Source organism: Nanorana parkeri, unplaced genomic scaffold (assembly GCF_000935625.1).
Source record: "Nanorana parkeri isolate BGI_ZX_2015 unplaced genomic scaffold, ASM93562v1 scaffold99, whole genome shotgun sequence".
NCBI classification, from domain to species: Eukaryota; Metazoa; Chordata; class Amphibia; order Anura; family Dicroglossidae; genus Nanorana; species Nanorana parkeri.
The window spans coordinates 1,020,982-1,042,834 of record NW_017306367.1 but is presented as its reverse complement, the minus strand read 5'-3'; the positions used below and the strand labels follow the sequence as shown (position 1 = coordinate 1,042,834).

Genomic DNA, 21,853 nt, shown 5'->3' with positions numbered 1-21,853 from the left:
CAGTTTTAAGCCCCCCCACATATAAAATACATTCCCTGTTTTAAGCCCCACCCACACATAAAATAATACACCCCCGTGAGAGCCCCCTCACCTGCTTACATCTTTGCAAGGAGGAGACACAATCCCTGGTGACCCAGTGGTGATTAGTAAGGTCTGGTGCACACCTTACTAATCCATCCTTTCGCCAGAACTTAGAACTGTGAGAACGCCGGCCGAAAGGATCTGAATGTCAGCAATGACAGGAGCAGCTCTGTGGTCTGCATCCAACAGAGATGCAGACCGTGTAGCTGCTCCTGCATGTCAGGTATGCGGTCCGTGACCGTGTGCCTAACTTGTCAGTTGGCTGCGGGACACATAGTACTGGTTCGCGGGCCGGTACTTTAAGACCCCAATTTCCACTCACCCTCACTTTATTTCAACTTGCCGAATGCGAGCAGGCAAGTGGAAAGTTTGAGCCCTGGGCTGCAGTGTGGTGTAATCGTGTATGGGGTTAGCGCTTGCAGTGCAAAGGTGTGAACTATGGGGGCAGGGAGAGGTGACAAAGTAGTGTGGGTAAGTTAATTTTCTCAAATTTTGTGGGAAAGTGGATTTACCCTGTAAGTTTGTGCTTGGCCTGCCCACATCTCTCAAGTGTCCCTGTTGACCTTTGGCCTCACTTACCAATAGGGTGGAAACTCAGTAGGTGAGACACTGTACAGCCAAGCTCAGCTTGAACATGAAAAGTAAAAATTTGCATATAACATAGGTACATTTAATTATTCATTTACTTTTTGTTATACTTAGTGATCTGTATGCTACCTTTTGTAGTCATGATTAAAGTGTCATCTTCCCTTCCATATCTTCCAAAGCATAGACTGGTCACTATATCCTGAGAGAAATCAGAGCTTAATGAATGCTATTACTGCATGTTACCCTACAAGGGTAAGTGGTTATATACACTTCTTATACAGAGAGCAGGCAATATCAGGTGCACACATTGCAAAGTGCTATTAGTACAATGTAAACATCTAAACAAGAACTCTTAACTCTCTGAAGAATCAATACAAACTAGTTTAAGCAAACATTAGGCATGAGAGCAGCCAATCATGCAGCCACAGTCTAACTGCTTGGAATCGCCTCACAGCTAGTGGTCCAATATTGTATACTCTCTGGGTTTCACATTTACATCTTTAGAGGAACAGGTTTTGTGTTTTAAAAAGGAACCTATAGTGAATTTTCAGTGAGTACGAATTCTGAGTTACTATTATAAAGTTTACTCAAAGTATTTTTGCTTCGACAGGCTATAATGGTTTGCTTGCCCTGAGAAGGCCGTGTAGGCAAGAAGTGGGATAAGCCACAAAGTGAGATCTGTAGTTATATTTATGTGATTGTTGGTAAACATATTCTTTAGCATATTTTTGAACAAGGACATCTACCTTTTTCTCAGATACAAACTAATAAGGACAAACAAACCCTATTCATCTTCCTGTATTTTCATGGCAGATCTATTGTTGCTGTTAGCTCTGCCATATCCTCTAAGATATAGCTTCTGCCTTTGACAGTGTGCTATATAGGAAACCTCGGAGAAGCAGCAAGCAGGGTGCTCGGCTACCCCTCATCCTACAGCCTCTCCAAAAAGAAACTAAAAGTACTTCCCAAAGGGAATCTTTCATAGCACAGAGTGTTATTTCCATTTACCTCAACCAGCTGGACCCCCGTGGTCTGCTTGCGAGTGGACAATGGGGATTGGAAACAACAATGACAAGTATATACATGGGGTCTATTATACTAATTTGGTTCTTGTTCTTGTCCCTTCTGATTAAATCTCTCAGGTGTGTGGTACTGAAGTTAACATGGACATTTTTTTAAAACCCTGAAAATGTAAATTCTCTTAAACTATGTCCAGCCTAACTATTTCTCCTTAGTTTTTAAAGGGGTATGGTTAGAATCCCTGTCAAACTTAACTGATATTTAGAACTTTGTTAGAGAAACATGTGATGACATGGCACCTGATAGGAAATAATATAAGTATCAAAGCAGTACAAAGGTTAGTCAAGCGGAGTCAAAAACAGATGCTCTCGAAGGATCTCCCCCACCAGCTCTAAAGGTTTTTAACTGGAACAGTACCACAATAAGGAAAAATAAACACCGTTTCCCTGGATGGACCCATTGTTCTGAAAGCTTTAATTTTAGCAAGCCAAAAGGAAGATCCTCTGTTGATTTATCAGTTAAAAAATAATCTGTATTTGGATTCATAGTCAATATGTGCTCGGTGACTAATACCCTAAAAGGTGTTTGGAAACCTTTAGACTGTTATAGACACATATTAAATTGGATGGTACATATAAATTTGTCATAAATTGTGGGAGAGTAGGTGAACCTCAATTGTTACAAACAAGAGAAAGCAGAATTGATACACAGCAAAAATAATTGTGATAAATTAGAGAAGAGGGAATAAAATACAGGCAGAGTATTTAGAAAAAGTACGGTTTTATTTAAAGTGACATTAAACCCTCAGATTTTGTTAACATAAAACAATACTGTAATGTATGCCTTACTGTAATCCATGGTTGTTTCCCTTCTCTTTGCTGCTCTTCCTTTTAAATCGTCATATCTTCTTATGCTTGGGGAGAACTTCCCTTTGCAGCTGAGTGCCTCTTCCTGTAGTGCTGGCTCAGGTTGTGAACCTACACACAGACACCATGTATCCATTTCAGAGACAAGGCAGTCTGCTGCAAAACAGAAGTTCTGCAGAGCATGAGAAGAGATAAGGATTTAAAAAGAAGAGCAGCAAAGAGTAGGGAAACAACCATGGATTACAGTAAGGCACACATTACAGTATTGGTTTATGTTAAAACATCTGAGGGTTTAATGTCACTTTAACAATATAGTGCTGTGAAAAACAGTGTGCTGTGGCCAGTAGCAACCAATTAGAAGTCAGCTTTCATTAAGCTATAAACTTTCACATAGAGTGACATTAGAATTAAAACTGGCAATCATAATTTAAATGGCTCACTTTCATTGTAGATTCAGCTGATCTACAGATGCTCTGTACAGGCTGTGAAAGGACAAAAGAAAAGGGGGAAATATCACAGACTGAATACACAGATTTAGCATTCTGTGATAAGCTTTAAGGACCCGTTCCACACTGAAGTTAATTTAGCTGTGTAGGCCTTATCATAACATACTGTATGCTTATATAATTTGCAACAACTGCCTATTTTGGCCGCCATTAGTCTAAACAAGGAAAGTATGCCTGTACCTTGATCAGTGAACATGGCCACTTTTCAGTAATATGTGAATTGCTGATGGTAGCTAGAATCAAATTGGTTTCTATATGCTGATCATTGCTTTTGGCTCATGGTTGCTAAAAAAAACCATAGCATTTCTAAATTTCATAAACAGAACAGCGCTGGTTGAGCACATATACATGTGAGTTACCAGAGAGCTCATCAGGGAGTATAAACTGTGTGAAAATAGTAAAATAAAAAGTTTCCATGAACTCACTGGGGTTGAAATAACACTCAACAGATTCTTATCTCTATACAGATGAACTTCCAGATTCTTCAGCCCCACCAACACAGCCTGAATACTGCGGGACTTCTGCTCCAACAAAGACATAGTCATGATAGATGCAGGGAGGGTAACTGTCCACAGCCTCTTTCCCTGTTATAGTAGGATAGAAATGTTACACGAGTGTTTAATGTTTTCACACTGCAGTGACACAATTATGGCAAATGTCATTCTGAACACATTCCTCTTGAGACATGCTTACTTTTTGTGAGTATCCATGCAAAGTCTCCTGAGATGTTCCAATAATGATATTTTTCTGGACACGGAGCAATCCTACCACCTGTGCAGTCAGCTCAATGCTGTATTTGGGACGCTTGGAGTCTCTATGAAAAGCCATCAAAACTGTGTATATTAGTTTCAGTAAATATTAATGTTTAGTTATTTATATTTGATACAGAATTGAAAGTGATCGATCTGGTGGTTTTATTTATGTCAGACAGCACAATCAATGTTCTTACTGAATGACTACAGTATTTTAAGGAACCTGCTATGAAGGAAATATGGAGACTGCTATTGGTGACCTCCCCTCTATAGAATGCCAGTTCTTCGACTGCAATGCTATTGCTTTGGCTTCAATGTTTTCCAAGTCACTGACCTCTAACAAGCATAAAGATATGACATTTGGACACTCGTTTACAACATGCTTGTTCTGGAACAGGGAGCGGAAAGAATTGTATTGTGCTTATTAATAAAAAAGAGGAGCCTGCATATCAAATAAAAAGGCAGTTCTCACACAAAAATACAATTTGTAAACTGTACAAATTTTTTAATCATCAACCCAGGTTCAAATTATTCACATTGATGTGATCACACATCACAGAAAGGTAACAGATTACTTTTGAAGAATGCATCATGGTCAAAGTAATACCCATAATAGAGAACATAAACCTGCTGGGCAACTAATACTGTCCTTTACTATTCCCTATAATGGGCTGTAAACAATTAGTTAGTGAAACATATTTAAAGGCTTACTTACCTGCGAAGAATGTAGACGTTGCCATTACGGCAAGCTACTGTGACACGATATTCAATGTCATACTGTCCATTCACATCCAAAATAGTGGGTACACTGGGAAGACTGACCTGTCAAGACAACAGCTATTAGTGACTCCTGTTACAATCTGCACGGTTATAAATCCATTTTTTTACAGCACCATAAACTTCTGCCTTATTGGCATTATTTTTACCTTCAGAATAATAGGTTTAGTAAAGCTGGCCGAGTACACACTAGCTTTAAAAGCAGAAACTTGCCACAAGTTTCTGACACCTACTGATCACTAGACATTCACATCACTTCTACATTCACAGCTTGTGGTCCCCGCGGTGCAAATTATATATAATGTAAATGCATTCAAATTGTACTCACTCGAGATAGAATAGTAAATGCCTCTGGATCCAGAATAAATATTTCTCCACTTTCTGTACCGATAACGAGACAGCACACAGCATCCTCATCAGCCATGTTCTTCTTCAGAGTTGCCATACATGTGATCACGGTCTACAACATACAGTCAAAAGTGCTTCCAAACAAGTATGTATTTCTTAATAAACAATAGTCTAGGAATATATATTTATGTCATGAATCTTTATTACAACACAGATATAAAAACAAATGGCTAATCCCCAACAAGTTACTAAGGAACTCCTGCATCAATAAGCTTATCTTTACTGCCTTCACTCTTTCCATAGCAGTAACAGATATGAAAATTACCATTTAAACAATCATTAAAAATCATTACATGTTTTGCTCCACACAACTAGCTTAAATACCCACATTTTCCTTCACATTTGCCTCTTGTAACAGCAGTTCTGTTGCACTGCAAACTTCTGCCAGTTTAAGACTGGGATATTGCAGACAGAGAGCAAAGTGATGTCCTTGTCAGCTTGCTGATGCTCCATTACTGACTAATCAAAGGCAGTGACTGTTCTCAAGCCAAACTGTATTGTTTCACTGCAACATATTCTTCAGAATGGTCTTGGGCAGTACAGGACCTGGCTAAGTTGCCTGACAACCAACAAGGGTCACAAGATGGTCGATCAGAATTACAAATATTTTAGCAGGTAAACAGTATACATGTATGCATTTAGCTGTCGGTTTGGGGTTTGGCTTTGGGATGTTATGCAGAAATAAATTCAGGAGTTGATGTTGCAAAAATAATACATAATTAAACAAAAGTAAACCTCCCAGAAATTACATGCCCAACACAATCTCATTAAAATTTTAGATACAAATGTTTGGTACATTTTAGATGCAACTTACAGGTAACATATTTCAGTAGCCAGCATAAGAATTTCTGATGAGAATAGAAGACATTTTAGAGACTGAAACTTTGACACAAGATTGCCGAGTGACAAATAAGACCTGATGAGGATGCTTGGGGGCCATTATAAGGAGATGCATGCGTATATGACAAAAGCTCCAACCTAGCACAGAAAAATAACTGCAGTACACTGTATTTTAGTAAAGGAACACACAAGAAAAGTAAGTTTGCTTTCATAAATGCTCTTCTCACACTGTGCAACTCTGAAAAATGGAGCTTCGGATATGTTCTTATAGTATACTGTAGTTTGAACATTTTTTTTAGTGTCATGTGACACGTTTTCTAAAACAATACAGACTAATGATTTTAGGACAGTGGTGCAGCACCAAGCCCGGTCCCAGCTGCAAATGCTAAGCCCCTGGCAGTTCTGCCACTGACTCCACGCTGTAGAGGGACTACAAATCTCAGCAATACATTTTACAGCGATCCAGAATACCACCAGCTACCGAGGACTACAAATCCCAGCAATACATTTGACAGCAATGCAGAATAATACCATCAGCTATCGAGGACTAAAAATCCCAGCGATACATTATGCAGCAATGTTGAATGGCAACCGTCTATAGAGGACTACAAATCCCAGCAATGCATTATACATCAATGCAGAATAATATGATGCTACATACTCTGTGATGCTCCAGGGTGCCAGCCTGATGTCTCCAGCAGAGGATCTCAGGTGGCTGTGTGGGGTCTCAGGGGGGCTGTATTGGGCCTCTGGAGGCTGTGCAGGCTCTCAGGAGACTGTGCGGGGTCTGCACTGGGCGAGAACTATGGTGGGCTGGACAGGGTCTATGGTGGACTGTGCAGGGTCTCACCAGGGGTCCTAGCCATTCTCACGGGCGGTGTGGGGTTCCACAGGAAGGACAAGGAGGAGATTTATGGCCAGCGCTGTAAACAGGCGCCGCAACTCACAGGAAGGCTGCTAGGACCTTGGCAGCCTTCCTGTGAACGGCGGCACCGGTTTACAGTGCCGGCTTCAGTTGAAGAATTTTAGGCGCCGGTATCAGCGCTTAGAAACGAGGCAAATGCACTTGTGAAAATGCCCGGTATCGGTGCATTCCTAGTAGAGGCTACAAATTTGTTTCTTTCAGTCTGAAACTGATAGCAGAAGACTACGACTTCTCAGAAGCAGATTTGTTGGTCAAGGACTGGAGAGACTCTCGGCAGGCAGATTCATAGCGACCAATGGCAGATCAAATAGAGAACCTGTGGGGGGAAGGCATGGTAGATTACTTGTAGCATCTGTGGTCAGAGTCAGCATCTGTGCTATTTAGCCCATATAAACCTGCATGACTGCAGTGAAATCCTCTCTGGACAGAGCAGAGGAGGTGGCGATGCCCTACGGAGCTAGAGCAAACTCAGAAGATGGTATAATTTCTAGCAGAGGGCAAATATTCAGGCTGTAAACACTGGTTGCATTATTTGACATCCTGAAAGCAGCACTGAAAATGTCAGTCATCCAATATAGCAGGACTGGCCACCCTGTGTCTAGAATGTTGCACCGCAGGGCGAAACAGCAATGTAGCTCAAGGTACAAGGCAAAGCCTCAGGTATTCATGAACCCAACCACACGAAGCAGGTATAGAATCAAGTGGCCGAAGGTGACCAAGTTACCGTAGATGTGAGGTAGAAATGGACTAAAGATCTGAGTTCTACGTGGCTCCTGCAACCAACAACGGGAAGATGCTTCCTTAACACTAAAAAGTAGGAAAGAGAGCACAGAGTGCAGGGCACTCTACCTAGAGGATGCCATCAGCATGGAAAATTTGAGGGTGCTCAGCAATGCCAATAATGAGGCAGCTTTTGGTGAGAGAGTCTTCATAGACAGGGCAAACGGTGAGGCAATTCCATGGCTCTAGACCCAGAAAGTGCTCTATGGCAAACTACAGGTGCCTGATGTCTGGAAAAGCTCCAGAAGCGGAACCCAGTGCCTGAAGATCACTTCCAGACAAGCCCTACAATGTTCAGTGGTGTGGGGTCCAGGTACGGCACTCCAAAGCTAGGCTGAGAAAAGGCTGATCAGGATAGCTGCCATGTATAGACCAGCTCAATCAGTGATGTAGCAGAAATAACGATTGAAAAAAAAAAAAATAGTAGGAAGAAAAAAAAAAAAGTTAATAAAAAAGGCTAGACTTTTCTCAGCAAAACAGCCTTTTTTTTCTCGCCATTCACACGTAGCAGAGCTCCCACAATCTCCTTTATAAGCACAAACACAAAATATACTTCTAAAATGGTATCCCTAGAAAACTAGAACTGCATTTCTTGGTAGACATTAGAATAAAAAAAAACTGAAAATCTACAATTTGTTTTTCTATAAAAATATTGTTTGGTCCTATTCACTAAAATGAAACACTGAACATGGGTAAACCAGGAAGGGGAAAACATTCCTTCCTCAAGGTCGTTGGGGTATCCAAAGATATTTCAGCCATTAGGTAACAATATTTTATTCTACTTGATACGCATGCAGAAATATATGGTCATCAGAGGTGAACAAAGGACGCACATGTCTGAAAACTACTTTAATCTGTTGGTAAGGTTTTAAAGTTACTTATTACAGTAAGACATTCATAATTCACATGTTGCCCTATAGTCAACTAAACCAGCTGAAACTGCAGGTTTCTGAAACTAGGATGTTAATGTCAGTGGGTTCATTGAAACAAACCCCCAAGCCTATGAATGTCATCAAAACTGCAAGATGGTTACCTGTCTTTTCAGAGGTAACTGCTTATAAGTGTTCACAAAGGCCTCCATTTCTTGTGGATCAAGCATCAGGTACCTGTGGAACAGCAGAGAGCCAGATGGTCATTGTGGGGTAAGTTGCTCAGACTACAGCTGACTGAATTATGAATATTAAAGCAGAAGTAGAGTGAAATAAATGAAAATGGTTGGGCGTTTGGGATATTCAGCAGAAGAGGCTTGCAAAGTCGCCTCTTCCCCAGCATGTTTTTTGTGTAACTGTATTGTGCATGTGTCGTGCAGCAGATATACTCAGGCGATTCACATCATTACTAACATGGTGTGAATGGACCGGGTGCCAGGGAGGGTGTAACTCCTGTGCGCACGCGCATGAGTTGCATCGTCATTGGCCACCCAATGGTCAAAGAGAACTTCCGAGAACCTGGAAGTGGCAGCTGCAGAGATTGCACCGGTGGGTGAGGACCGTAGATCGATCGGACAGTGCTGGAAAAGGCCACACTTGTAAGGTATGTGTGCCCTAATGTGCAAGTATAACAAAGCAAGGAGATGATGTTTTTTTAACGGACATCTGTGAATTATGCATACCGGAGTGATCTCACTGAAAGAGGAATCTCTGCTTTATCCCTGCAGAAAGATACAAAATCACACATTAAATCTTTTTTTCAAGTGCCAGAATTTTACATAGCACTATCCAAAAGGCAATATAAAAGGGGACAGCACGGTAAATGTATCAATATAACAACAATGTTTTAAAATGAAAAAATACGAAGTTTTGAACCCAGGTATTGCCTCCTATACAGAAAAAGAAATACAGTTAGAGAAAACAGAGATAGATTTGGGAACGCTGCCTAATAGTAAGCTAAGCAGGATTGTTAAGCAGCAGTGCCAAAACCTTGGGATGTATTAAAAGGAAGACAAAAAACACATGATGCTAAGAAAGTATTGCCCTACATTCTGTATATCAATTGTTGGGCACGTCTAGAATAAGCAGTACAGCTTTGGACACAATAATGTAAAAAGGATATGGAAGAGGTTCAAAAGGTAGACATCAAAATTAGTAAAAGGAATAGGAAAAGAAAACTGGGAATGTTTATCTGGGGACAAAATGGCTTCAAGAGGTCCGTAGTTAGCCAGTAAAAAGAAGATTTGGCAAGCATTTCTTCCCAAGAATTACATAAAAGGGCAAGGAGGCATTAGTTATAAACACATAAAAGATGATTTTACCACCAGTATAGGAAGAGGTTCTTCACAATAAAAAGTAGTTAAAGCCCAATTCCAGATTTTTTGGACCCCCTCTGACATTAGAAAAATTAAATAAAACTAAATAAATATTTATATCTATCTATCTATATATATAAAATCACATCCTGCAGCCTTGGCCATAGTCACAAGACGACATGGGTGTTCTCTTTTCTGGTGGTGGGCTGGGCCTAAATGTTGCAAAAAAGGGCACCACATAAAGAGCTTTGTGCCCTCTTTGGAGCATTCTTTAATATGTCTAGAATGGCTTGAGGACGCACCCTGAGGAAGCCCCCTGGCTCACAGGAAGTGGGTTAAATGACCCTCAGAAGAGGAGACAGGGTACATATTACAGCGAGAGCTGCTTTTTTTATTTTCACATGTGCCTAGCAATATTTATTAACCACTTCAAGACCAGGTGTTTAGACCCCCTTCCTGGCCAGGCCATTTTTCAGTATTCAGTGCTGCGATACTTGATCCGCCGGCTCTATAGGTTGTATGTTAACAGGCACCGCTGCCTGTAATCGCTAGTAATCGCAAATTCAATAATGGAATTGAATAAAAAGACGAGATGATTTTCCTAAATATAAATAACCACAATTGTGATTATTAAATGGTAATAAGGTAATACTGTATATTGGCAACTAATCAGTCAGCCCGTGTTGGGGTCAGGGAGGATTTTCTTTTCCTCTTTAAAAGGTAAAATAAACCAAAAATATTTTGTTCAGCCCTCAGAAACCAAACCCTAGACCAGAATAATTATGTTAAAGACTGAATATTCAGAACTTTATCGTAAGCACATTCACGGCCATGGTTCTCTTTAAAGGGCATCTCCCTGTTTAAAAATGTTCAAACAGTGTATGTGATGGCGATCAGTCCAAGTCTACACTTGTCAAAATAAAAAATAAATAAAAAAAACGCACAAAACACCACATGGTGCTGGTAGGTCCTGACAAAGGAGGTAAAAGCACTTGTTTTAATGCAGGAGAACCCTAAATTTACATTAAGCTACGCAGCTGGACTAGGAAATATTATTACCTCTTACTTTTCAGAGGAGTGTGGCAGGGTTATATGACTGACAAACTGTCTGGATAAAATGATTTTGCCAAGTAAAACAGTTCACGTTTACACAACTATATATGTAGCTGTTTGTTGGAGTTCTCCTTTAACCCTTTAACTAGTACATTAAAGTCTTCATGAACTTGGGTGACAGATTTCTTCGAATGAAATGGTATAGCACGCACACATATATTTTAGTTAAATGTTTAGTAGACAAGACAGACATAAATGCAGACAATAGGCTTCCACAGAACTGCTAGTCTAAGAATAGAGAATTAGGGGTATCAGAACCTAACTCATACCTGATTCCCTCCAGCATCTCTTTTAAAGTCAATGGATCTATTCTGTCCTATATTAGAGATGAAACAATAAAAAAAAGTGTCAAATAATTTGCAATATACCCCTCTATTTTCTGTGCAAATAATATTTAAATAAACAGCATGTTATGGCATCAGAAAGTGCTATCGATAGGTTGTATATCCTGTTTAATGGGCATATTTTCAAGCAGTAAATCTGACATTCAAACATTCAGTGCAGGTAAATCTTCCATGTGCATGTGTTTTATATTACAGTGATCGATTCACCATTAGTGAATGTTTGGTATAAGTCACATTCACTGTTTTATAAAGATGTCCCTAAGTGGTATCCGTTGTAGATCTATTATTACAATTCACATAAGTCATAAAAGCATTACAAGATCACATTATTATTTTGAGTAAAAAAAAGGTATTGGTTTCTTGCCATGAAACAAAAGCTTCTTCACCAGGTAACCAAGACCCAAATTAGCAATGGGTGTGTTTTACGTCACTATAAACTGTTTGGTGTTTTCAGTCAGGTATATCCTGTATGAGTAGGCATGTCATAAAATAATAGGGTCAGCAATGTACTATCTAGAAGCTGAGCTTTGTATGGTAAGATGACCATACACGGGTCATTTGTTCTCATTCAGCCCTGCTAGCTGAAAGAGAAAAAACATTTTATTTCCACATCCACGCAAACCACAGAGATGGGGATTCCCCTCTCTAACAATGGCGGGTATGCCACTGTCAGAATTCCTGAACAGTGAATGAAGCCAATTGGACCAGCTCCTTCAACAAAAGGGAAATGGGGGTCCCGGTTGGGCCACGCTGATCAAATTTTGAGTCAGCAGGACTTGGCTGAAATTCCACTAATGTATGGCCAGCTTTAGGAGCAAGCAAGGCTAACCGTTTATATATAACTTGACACGATACAAAGAAAGCAGTTTTTAATATTACAACATGCTGATAAATTCATATTAAATTGTCATTCTAACCACAAATTTTGCAGACAGAGTCTGGTATGCTGAGTCACGGATATCTCTTGGGGATTCCAGCAATGAGAACTCCTGCTATAGTACCTCTTCCTGTGCATTTCCCATCTTGAGGTTTTTGGTGTTTCCATTCACCTTTGAGTATTCTCATTCTTCCTCTTGCATTCTCTATCATATAGATAAAAAACAATTCCAAAAGGAAGAGTAGCACCCTCATAGCTATGACAGGTGTATAGCCTGGAGACTACAAGGTCTGAGACCACACCACTAGAGTTCCTGCAAGATATAGGACTCTACTTGGTGGTTTAGCTCTTCAGCCTCTATCATAAGGTTAAAGTGTATGGTAAACTACTAGTTAATGACTACTATTCCCTTTTAAATACTAAGTATCAATGTGAAAAAGCCACCAACAAAGGAGCAGAACTGGGAGCTGTTTGTTGGATTATCACCCCCTAGCACAGTTAAAGGTCAGTCAACCTGTGTGTATAATTTAAATATTTGACAAGGAACAATTCCCTGCAGTATGTTAAGAATATTAACATTTGCCATGACCAAGTTCCATGACCATAATGAATACATTCAGCCTGCTTCCTCTCGCATTCATACAATAAGGAACATACTTGATTAACAATAATAGTCTAGGAATGCCCACTAAGTGTTAAAACCTTACGCAGACTGATAGGTTTGATAGATGACACAAATTTAAATCACTTCTCTTATTACTTGACCTAAAACCTATTGTAACACCAACCAAATTTATCTCTGTTCCCCTGCTGTCCTGTTTGTCAGCTACCATACAACAATTAAATGTGAGCAACTCTAAGCTCCCTTCAGCTGGGGGACATATACAATAATTGGTGTCTTTCAGATCATCTGTGTTCTATCTTACCTCTTTAGCTTGATCCCAGACTTCCTTCTCTAGAGCATTGACTTCCAGTGCAGGCAGCGTAAACTTAAAGTAGGGTCTCAAATTCTTGTATACATATATGAAGGGTCCAGAAGCCACAGCCACAGCTGGTGTGCGTGGCTCATTCTGATCCATCAGGAAAGCCACAACACCAGTTGGCATGTCAAGCAGGGCATTTTCTGACAACAGACTTGTGCCTTTATATACTTTCAGCTTCATGTTATAAGGTCCGTTGCCCAAGTCACCCGCCACCATCTGCCACAGAAAGTCAATTTGGTTATTTATGTACTGTATTTGATAAAAAATATGTATGTAAGAGAGTATGCATTTATTATAAGCCTTACCTTATACTCGCCATCCCCATGTAAATCAGCAAGAGCTTCACGGAGAAAGAGAAAATATGTAAGGGATTTATTAAAGAAAAATCTCAGTTTGCCAACTTGCTGACGACGTACACTGTACGTCGTCAGTCACGAAGGGGTTAAAGAACACAAAGGCCTGCAACATGCCTAATCGAACCTAGAGCAAAATTATGTGAGGATGTCATTTTTATGGAGACACAATTTTAAGTACAGTTCCACTTCTGGTCTTTTTTAGGAGGTTATACGATCATAGGGCAGTGCCGACTGCATGTATTTACACCTCATATCCCAATAGCCATCATACAGATTCATCACTCTCTTGCACAATTTTAATAAAATGCAGTTATGAAGTTCAAGTAAGAAGTCTTAACTAGGGATGCACAGATATATCGGCCGCCGAAACATATCGGCCGACAATGGCACTTTTGACTAAATGCCGAGAAGAGCGGTACAAACACTCAGTGATCAGTGATCGCTGAGTGTTTGTAGATAATTGAGGACATGGTGTGTTTACTATATCCTCAATTATGAATGAATGGGAAGTGATCTACATCACCTCCTGTTCATTCATGATTGTGGTTATAGTAAATATACTCTGTCATCATGTTATGAATGAACAGGAACACTCATAGAAGATTCCTGTTCATTGATAAAATGTGCTGCAGAAAAAGAGATTGGAGGACTTTGTGTCCTCAATCTCCTTTTCTATTTTAAAAGGGAAATATCAGGGGTCTGTTTAGACTCCTAAATGTTTCCCCGAAGCCCCTAAAAGTAAAGTAAACAATATTTAATAAAAAATGAATAAAAATTAAAAAATAAGTTTATAAAAAATAAATAAAAAACATTTTCGGTTTCGACATGACAATTTTTTAAATTTCGGTTTTGAAATTTCCATTTCGGTGCACCTCTAGTCTTAGCAAGGGAAAGATTTTCACAGGCCTCATAAAAAGATAAAAATAATATATATTTTAGAGTCAATGGTAGGCCTTGAACCGAATTCTTATCAACTGGGTATTTAATGTACTATAAGTATATTGTCAATTTCCCTGCTCAGAGGCTGACTTGACCTTTGTATTAGACAACTTATTTTAATCCATTCCTCATAATCCCTTAAAATCCTCTTAAACCACATGGCATTGCCAAGAAACAATAGTACTCAACATGTGATCACCTCTCCAATGACTCCATATAACAACAAAACAAAACAAAGTCAGCATTTCTGATTCTGCAATTTGTCACTTTCTAGACCATTTGACACATCTGGAAAAAATATGCGTTATATCAGGCTACATAACGCAGGATAATTCTACAGGATGTGCAGCTGGTTCCTCTGAGAAATCAAGAAAAACACAAATCATATTAAAAAAAAAGGTAGAGATTATTAAAAAAAAAAAGGAACAATTACCAAAGAGAAAAACAATAACTTTACATCATCACACTCTTGCCTTCTGCTGAATGATTCTGTTAAAATATAGTGCCTATAAAAAGTATTTCTTTGGAAACGTTTGTGTTTTATCATAAAAGATTGAATCACAGTCGATATCTTTTTTTTTATCACTGATCAAGAAAAATGGACTCTGTCACATCAAAGTAAAATCAGATTTTTGCCTAGATTTAAATTAATCAAATGAAGTAGATGAAGGATTCACTATTGGATGGCTCTACAATATGTTTAAGGGCTGCTATTTTGTTCAGTAACCAAGCTGACCATACACTAATAGACCACTAATAGAGAATCTAACATGCATCTCCACCCCCACTAAATAACAGGGTTGGCCAAATCTCCCACTGCGTCTATTGAATTCTGACAGCTAGTGCCCGATGCTGTCAAAATACATGATCAGTGACTGCAACGGTTCGGTTGAAAATTTTTAGTCTGGCTCCTTTCTCACAACTCAATTGACTTCTGTTGAGCAAAACTTTGAACAGTGTATAACCAGCTTTAAACAGACAGGAGGCTTATTACTGAATTATGAAAGCTGTCTGGAGTTCTCCTTTAAAAGCACATTCACTACCAAGTCATGGCTTTGGCCCGTTTGCGTTGTTTGAAAACTTTTCCCAGGAATGTCAGTCTTCTCTGGCCACTTTTTAAGGTCAGCTATTTCAAATGATCGCTGACTGTAATCTGGCCTTAAATCAATATCTGTGTGAGGCTACCAAGAATCATTAATACAGTAATTTGAATGTCTATCTACTTTTCTTATAGTACTTCAATGATTGAGCAAAATGTGCCCACTAGGGCTGCAACAACTAATCGACTAAGTCGATTATAATCGATAATAGAAATTGTTGTCAATTATTTCCATCATCGATTAGTTGGTCATCCGATTAGTTGCCCTGCTCGAGGCTCCATACACGCTTTTTCTCCTCCCCGCCTCACCCAGCTCTCACTGTGACTGATCAAGCACAAAGGGGCAGCAGCGGCCGCTGCCAGACCTACCCACACCATCCACGATCGTCACAGTGAGATGTGTTAGACTGAAGCGAGCAGGGGGAGGACGGCAGCCGTCGCCGACAGACCTGCCCGAACCAGGAACCCTGACCGGGACACTGGTTGTGGTTACTGTATACTGTTTGTCACTATGTGCAGGGAGATAATCATTTGAGTTTGGACTGGAACGAACACAGGGAGGGGAGGGCAGCCTAGGACTGCAGAAAGGAAAGCACTGTCCTTTAGCTGGGGCTGCTGTGACTCCTGAAGTAAAACTGTGCTGTGTGTGCTCAAGTACATGTCCGTGGTGGAGAGGTTTCCCCTCCCCCCCACCAACCCCCACTGCCTGCACTTCCCCCTAACTGACAGCCGGACACTACTGCACATTGCAGTTCCCTCCTCTACAAAACACCAATGCCGAGCTTTTATAAAGTAAAAGTGAGTGACTCAAGTGATCAATTATAATGTGGAAATATAAATCCCAGGTGAACAAAAATGTCTTTACTAATGTAAATCCAGAAAGTAGTCCTCTATAGCGGATGGTACATTGCGCTGTATACTCTATTGCTGGGGTTTGTAGTTCTCTGTAGCTGGTGGTATTCTGCATTGATTGCTGTATAATTTTAAACTTTCCATTTCACACCACACTTTTGTTTAACTTCCAGGTGCAAAAAAAACACATAAAAATGTCAGAGGGTGCTGACAAGGTGACCGTTGAAAAAAGTGTGAGAACCAAGTCCTCAAAGGCAGACTGTCCTTCCTTCTGTGTGTTGTAAAGTAGCCACCGCTACAAACTCGCTCCTGTGATGGACAAAAATCTCAATACAAACTAGTAGTCCATCACTGGAGCGATTTTTTAAAAATCCAATGAATCGACCTTAATCTGCTAACTAATCGATTATGAAAATAATCATTAGCTGCAGCCCTAGTGTCCACTATATAATGATGTACTTACCAATGCAGGATGAGAGTGTATTCAGACCTGCAACAGGATCATAATGGGCGTCCAACCATTTTGAGGACTCACTGAGAAGAAAATAAATAAATAAAACCAGCACATCACAATGTCAAAGAATACCAGGGCACGTCTAATGGTTTACCGTATCATATACAAGATCATTAGATTCTAACGCACAATGTATCATGCGATCAAACATACTGAATCTAAATCTTAATTCATTCATATCCAGTTAGTCATTTGCCACACATATCACAGGAAGGCCCAGCTTGTCTAAATACAGTGTTATGTTATGTGACAAAACAATTGTGTCTGTTAACTGCAAAGTTTCTTGCACTCTAATTGGCAGCACTTTTATTTCTATTGTGAAGGTCTGACTATTTTCCAGAACTCTGAGAACTTGAAGTGGAACTTTAACTTTATTGTTGCAAATTTAAAAAAAAAGCTAGGTGATGTGTTTTCCCAAGTAATCTTCCAGGACAGCATCTGAGAGATAGTCTCTTCCCACCTGAAACAGGAAACACAATCACATACACCAAATAAAAGGGCGCTTACCCCCAGCATGCCTCAGTTATTTGTGTTTCCTCGGCCTAAACAGGAGCATGGGAAATGTTTGTTATTTTTAGGCCTGCATGCACGTGGCAGGGGCTTGCTGCTCGGGCATCTCCTTAACAGGGCCAGCGGCTTGGGGGCTGTCTGAGCAAGATTCCTAGGGCAGTCCCCATCCTGTCCTACCCTTATTGGGTGAAGGCCCTGAGGTTCCCCTCTTTTAAGAAGGCAACCATCCTCCGTTTGTGACGGTTCCAGCGGAGCTTTTCCCCAGCCAAACAGGCGTTGGCTGCCCTCGGTGGCCATGGTGTTTCAGAGAGAGGGACTCTGATGCTGGCCCTCCCGGTCAGTCAGTGTGGGGACCCCCCTCCTTCCTCTCCGCCGATCCCAGCAGCGTAGCTGGGTACTTACTGCGAAAATTCATCCGGCAGACGCCGGTGTGAGCCGGGCCTGTTCCGCTCTGCGTGGTGCTGCAAGCAGTTAGCCTCGCGCGGTCAGGCTCAGAGGAGACCGTCAGGCCGGCCGGAGCTTTTGCCGGCATGGCTGGCGCGGCTGTGCGGCTTTCACATTTTCTGCAGAAGACGTGTATCCAAACCTCTGTTATTGATCTTAGTGGTGAGACAAGTTGTTTTACATGCTGGTTTGTGAGTGTGCCATGATGCCTTTCTACTGTTTTGCTCAGTGTGGAACAAACCCGGATTCTGCCGGTGATTCCGGATCTGTTGTCCCAGGGTCCAGTGCAGCACCCTCATCCAGGAACGCTAAATCTAGCGGCGTGGTTTCTGAAAGGGAGATTCTACTAACCAAAGGACTCTCAGACAAGGTGGTAGCCACACTTCTTACTAGTAGGAAGCCAACGACTTCCGCGATTCACAACAAGATCTGGAAGACATATTCTTCCTGGATCCTCCTTAACGACATGGGGGGTAAACCAGTTGTGGTGGCGGTGTTGGAGTTCTTACAAAGGGGAGCAGATATGAATCTGTCATATAGTATGTATGCTGCGGGTACAAGTGTCGGCACTTTCAGCATACTTGGAGACTACACTGGCAGAGGAACCCCTGATTAAGAGATTTCTGAGGGCCACGTGTCGGCACAGACCGCCTCCGGTTAAAGCCTGCCCCTCGTGGGATCTGTCAGTGGTATTGCGCAGCTTCTTTGAGCCGCCCTTTGAGCCACTTGCAGACTGCTCGATTAAACTTCTTACTATCAAGGTGGCCTTGCTGATAGCAGTGGTATCAGAAGGGTGAGTGAGATCCATGCGCTATCTATGGCGAAGCCTTATTGCGCTGATCCTAATAGGTTGGACTTGATGGACTAATGTCTTTATTCAACCTCAAATACTATGTAACTATGTAACTATGTTATTCATGCGGACAGAGTTGTTCTCAAGCCAGATCCTGGGTTCCTGCCAAAGGTGGCGTCAACCTTTCATCGCACCCAGGAGGTAGTCATTCCTTCCTTCCACCCTAACCCAGTTACATCGGAAGAAAAGAAACTGACGGGAATTGATGTCAGGAGATGCATTATGGAGTATCTGGACAGGACCAGCAGCTGGAGGAAGTCCAATAATCTATTACTCCTGTTTTCGGGCGCTCGAAAGGGCCTGAGGGCATCTAAGGGTACTATAGCCAGATGGATAAAGCTGGCAATATCGGAAGCCTATAGGCTTCAGGGTTTGGCTCCGCCAGTAAGTGTGACGGCGCACTCTACCAGGGCCTGGGCCTCATCTGTGGCTGAAAGGGCAGGGGCGACCCCAGATCAAATCTATCGGGCATCGACTTGGACCAGCTTCCAAACCTTCGTTAAGCACTACCGCATGGATGTGGTCGCTGAGGAAGACCAAGATTTTGGTAGGAAGGTGCTGCAAGCAGTTAGCCCACCCTAAAACCATGCGAGTATGGGTTCTTGCCTATTCTCTCAGATGCTGTCCTGGAAGATTACTTGGGAAAAACTGAGTTAGGTACCTGGTAACTCGGTTTCCAGGAATCTTCCAGGACAGCATGGTTCCCACTCTTGGGATTGTATATATGTCTACGCTTGTGTGTATCCTTCGGTTCTATTAGATTAACTGAGGCATGCTGGGGGTAAGCGTCCTTTTATTTGGTGTATGTGATGCGTTTCCTGTTTCAGGTGGGAGGAGACTATCTCTCAGATGCTGTCCTGGAAGATTCCTGGAAACTGAGTTACCAGGTACCTAACTCAGTTTTTTTCTGCAGAACAGACTTTGCATGTCTATAAAACGTTCACAGAGTGAACAACTTTGCAAACATGATTTGCAGCCACTAGATGGACCCAAGAAGCACAGGAATTTTCTATGTTCCTCGGCTCAAACTAGTGCCCATAATGCACTGTGACTCTCGTTCATAGAGATATTCACTCTGAGAATGTTTTATAAATAGGCCCCAAAGGGCAAGTATCATGGATACTATTATGTCACCAGCCCTGTGGATTACAGTTCTGCTTTAAAGTATACCTAAAACTAAAAGGTTTTTTCCCCTCATTCTAAACAGAGAAGGGTAATTTTGGGTTTTTTGCCATCTGTGACCCACTGGGGAGAGTTTTCTTCATTTCCTACTCTGTAGACACAACAGGAAGTGAGTGGTTAACTCTCCAATGTGAGGGAAATATCCTCTTAGACAGCTGTCATCAGAACAAAGGTGCCCATTAAAAGAAGTGCATCTCCAGTAAATCTCCATAACACGGACAGCAATCAACATCTGACAAAATGTCTAAAGACTCACCAAAGTTGTCTTTACATATTCTTGGCAGAGGCATCCCGAGGTGGGGTGACACAGGGTGCAGGAACCGGGTGACACCCCGCAGTGACGTAATCGCATACGCACTCAACGTCATGCGCTGTACCGCTGTTACCTGCCGGCAGCCATCTTGGTGATGGACGCCAGCAGAGAGAGGAGGGGACGTTCACCTGACAGGATGAGGTATGCCACCGAGTCCCCTCCTCTCTCTCGAGCAACTGTCGGGCTCAGCACAATGCACACACAGCACAATGCTATGTGCATAAACGGAATGTGCAAAACATAAACAGTTGCTATAGAAACATAAAAAGAAAATAAAAATACGTATTGCAGCATAGTGCAACGCAGCTTAGTGCTTGTAAAAGTGTGCACAAGCGCATGCGGTGAACTTAGCAAATCACAACGTGCCGCACTGCATTATTGCTGGTCATACACCTATAGATTTTCTGCAGATTTTCATGGTCAGATGGAGGAATCTGTTGCATTTCTTCCATCTATGCTAAACTGTGTGGATGGAGGAATCTCCCACTCGGCCAAGCTTCAGTATCTTGCTAGTTGGCCCCACTGGCTCTCAAAATACCTGAACAATGCCTGCATCCAATCAAATTGTTCAGGTATTTTGTCAGCCAGCGGGGCCGACTAGCAAGATACTGAAGCTTGGCCGAGTGGGAGATTCCTCCATCCACACAGTTTAGCGTAGATGGAGGAATCTGTTGCACTTTTTCCATCTGACCATAGAAAATCTAGAGGTGTATGGCCAGCTTTAGACATGAGGACGTTGAGGGACATTCCACTACCGGAGCAGAGGGGAAGAAAGGCTGTGGGGCCAGTCTAGCAGCCAGGTACACTGCAGGACCGGGTCAGTATATGTATTTTATTTTAGACCCTAGACCAGGTGTGGGCAACTCCGGCCCTCCAGCTGTGCTTTAACTACAAATCTCAACATGCCTCTGGAAGTCATGCCTGTAACTGTCAGTGTTGAAATGCCTCAAATGACTTGTAGTTGCACAACAGCTGGAGGGCCAGAGTTGTCCACCCCTACCCTAGATCAAAATGAGCATTTAACCCTTGCAGCACAGGGGAACCCCACTGCAAGGGTTAATTTGTAATTTGCCCGGAGCTGTTCTTTAACAATGGAAGTTCTAAGATGTGTGGAAAGGCAAATAACCCAGGTCCGAGAAAGGTTCTTGATTGCTTTACTGCATTATTAAGTTTCCAATGCACAATACAGCGACAAAGTATTCAGACACTTCGTGGGCCCAGTCACAAACACACCCCGCACACACTCTCATATTGCCCACAGCCCGTGCCCCTCCCCCAACACATACAGTGTAATCATATACAATGTAAAATCTCACCCCTCTCGGCTGTTGTCAGAAGACGATGACATGGTCAGCTCAGGTAACCGTTCAGCTCTGGATACCTACGAAATAGATGGGTGCTCATGTCGCTGGGTGAGGATAGTTACATTCTTCCAGAATGCCACACTACACAGGCATTCCGATTATCACTTCCATTACATTTAAATGTTCACCCCGAAACGGCAATAAAACCGTTTCCGAGGAGACCAATGGCTGTGCTCTCAATTGGCCGCTCAGCGGTTGCCACGACAACAGCTACGCCACCATTAAGTCCTTTTACACACGCCCACTGTAGAACTGTGATTGGACGATCCTAGCAACTGACGTAACAAATTTTATCCGGGTTCAGATTTTTTATTTTCCCTTC

General features: G+C 41.7%; 1 protein-coding gene across 1 annotated transcript in view; it reads right to left on the bottom strand.

Annotated features, from left to right (window-relative positions):
• BBS1 (Bardet-Biedl syndrome 1) overlaps positions 1 to 21,605 on the bottom strand; it is a 28,076-nt gene extending 6,471 nt beyond the window's left edge. Inside the window, exons 1-12 of the mRNA XM_018552864.1 lie at positions 21,484 to 21,605; positions 16,815 to 16,885; positions 13,411 to 13,445; positions 13,049 to 13,321; positions 11,171 to 11,217; positions 9,156 to 9,194; positions 8,577 to 8,649; positions 4,919 to 5,050; positions 4,529 to 4,635; positions 3,755 to 3,875; positions 3,487 to 3,645; positions 799 to 868 (exon numbers count right to left, since the gene is read on the bottom strand). Coding sequence (XP_018408366.1) covers positions 799 to 868; positions 3,487 to 3,645; positions 3,755 to 3,875; positions 4,529 to 4,635; positions 4,919 to 5,050; positions 8,577 to 8,649; positions 9,156 to 9,194; positions 11,171 to 11,217; positions 13,049 to 13,321; positions 13,411 to 13,445; positions 16,815 to 16,885; positions 21,484 to 21,515 — 1,159 coding nt within the window. The 5' untranslated portion in view covers positions 21,516 to 21,605. The remainder of the gene's footprint in view (positions 1 to 798; positions 869 to 3,486; positions 3,646 to 3,754; positions 3,876 to 4,528; positions 4,636 to 4,918; positions 5,051 to 8,576; positions 8,650 to 9,155; positions 9,195 to 11,170; positions 11,218 to 13,048; positions 13,322 to 13,410; positions 13,446 to 16,814; positions 16,886 to 21,483) is intronic.
• Between the last annotated feature and the right edge of the window lie 248 nt (positions 21,606 to 21,853).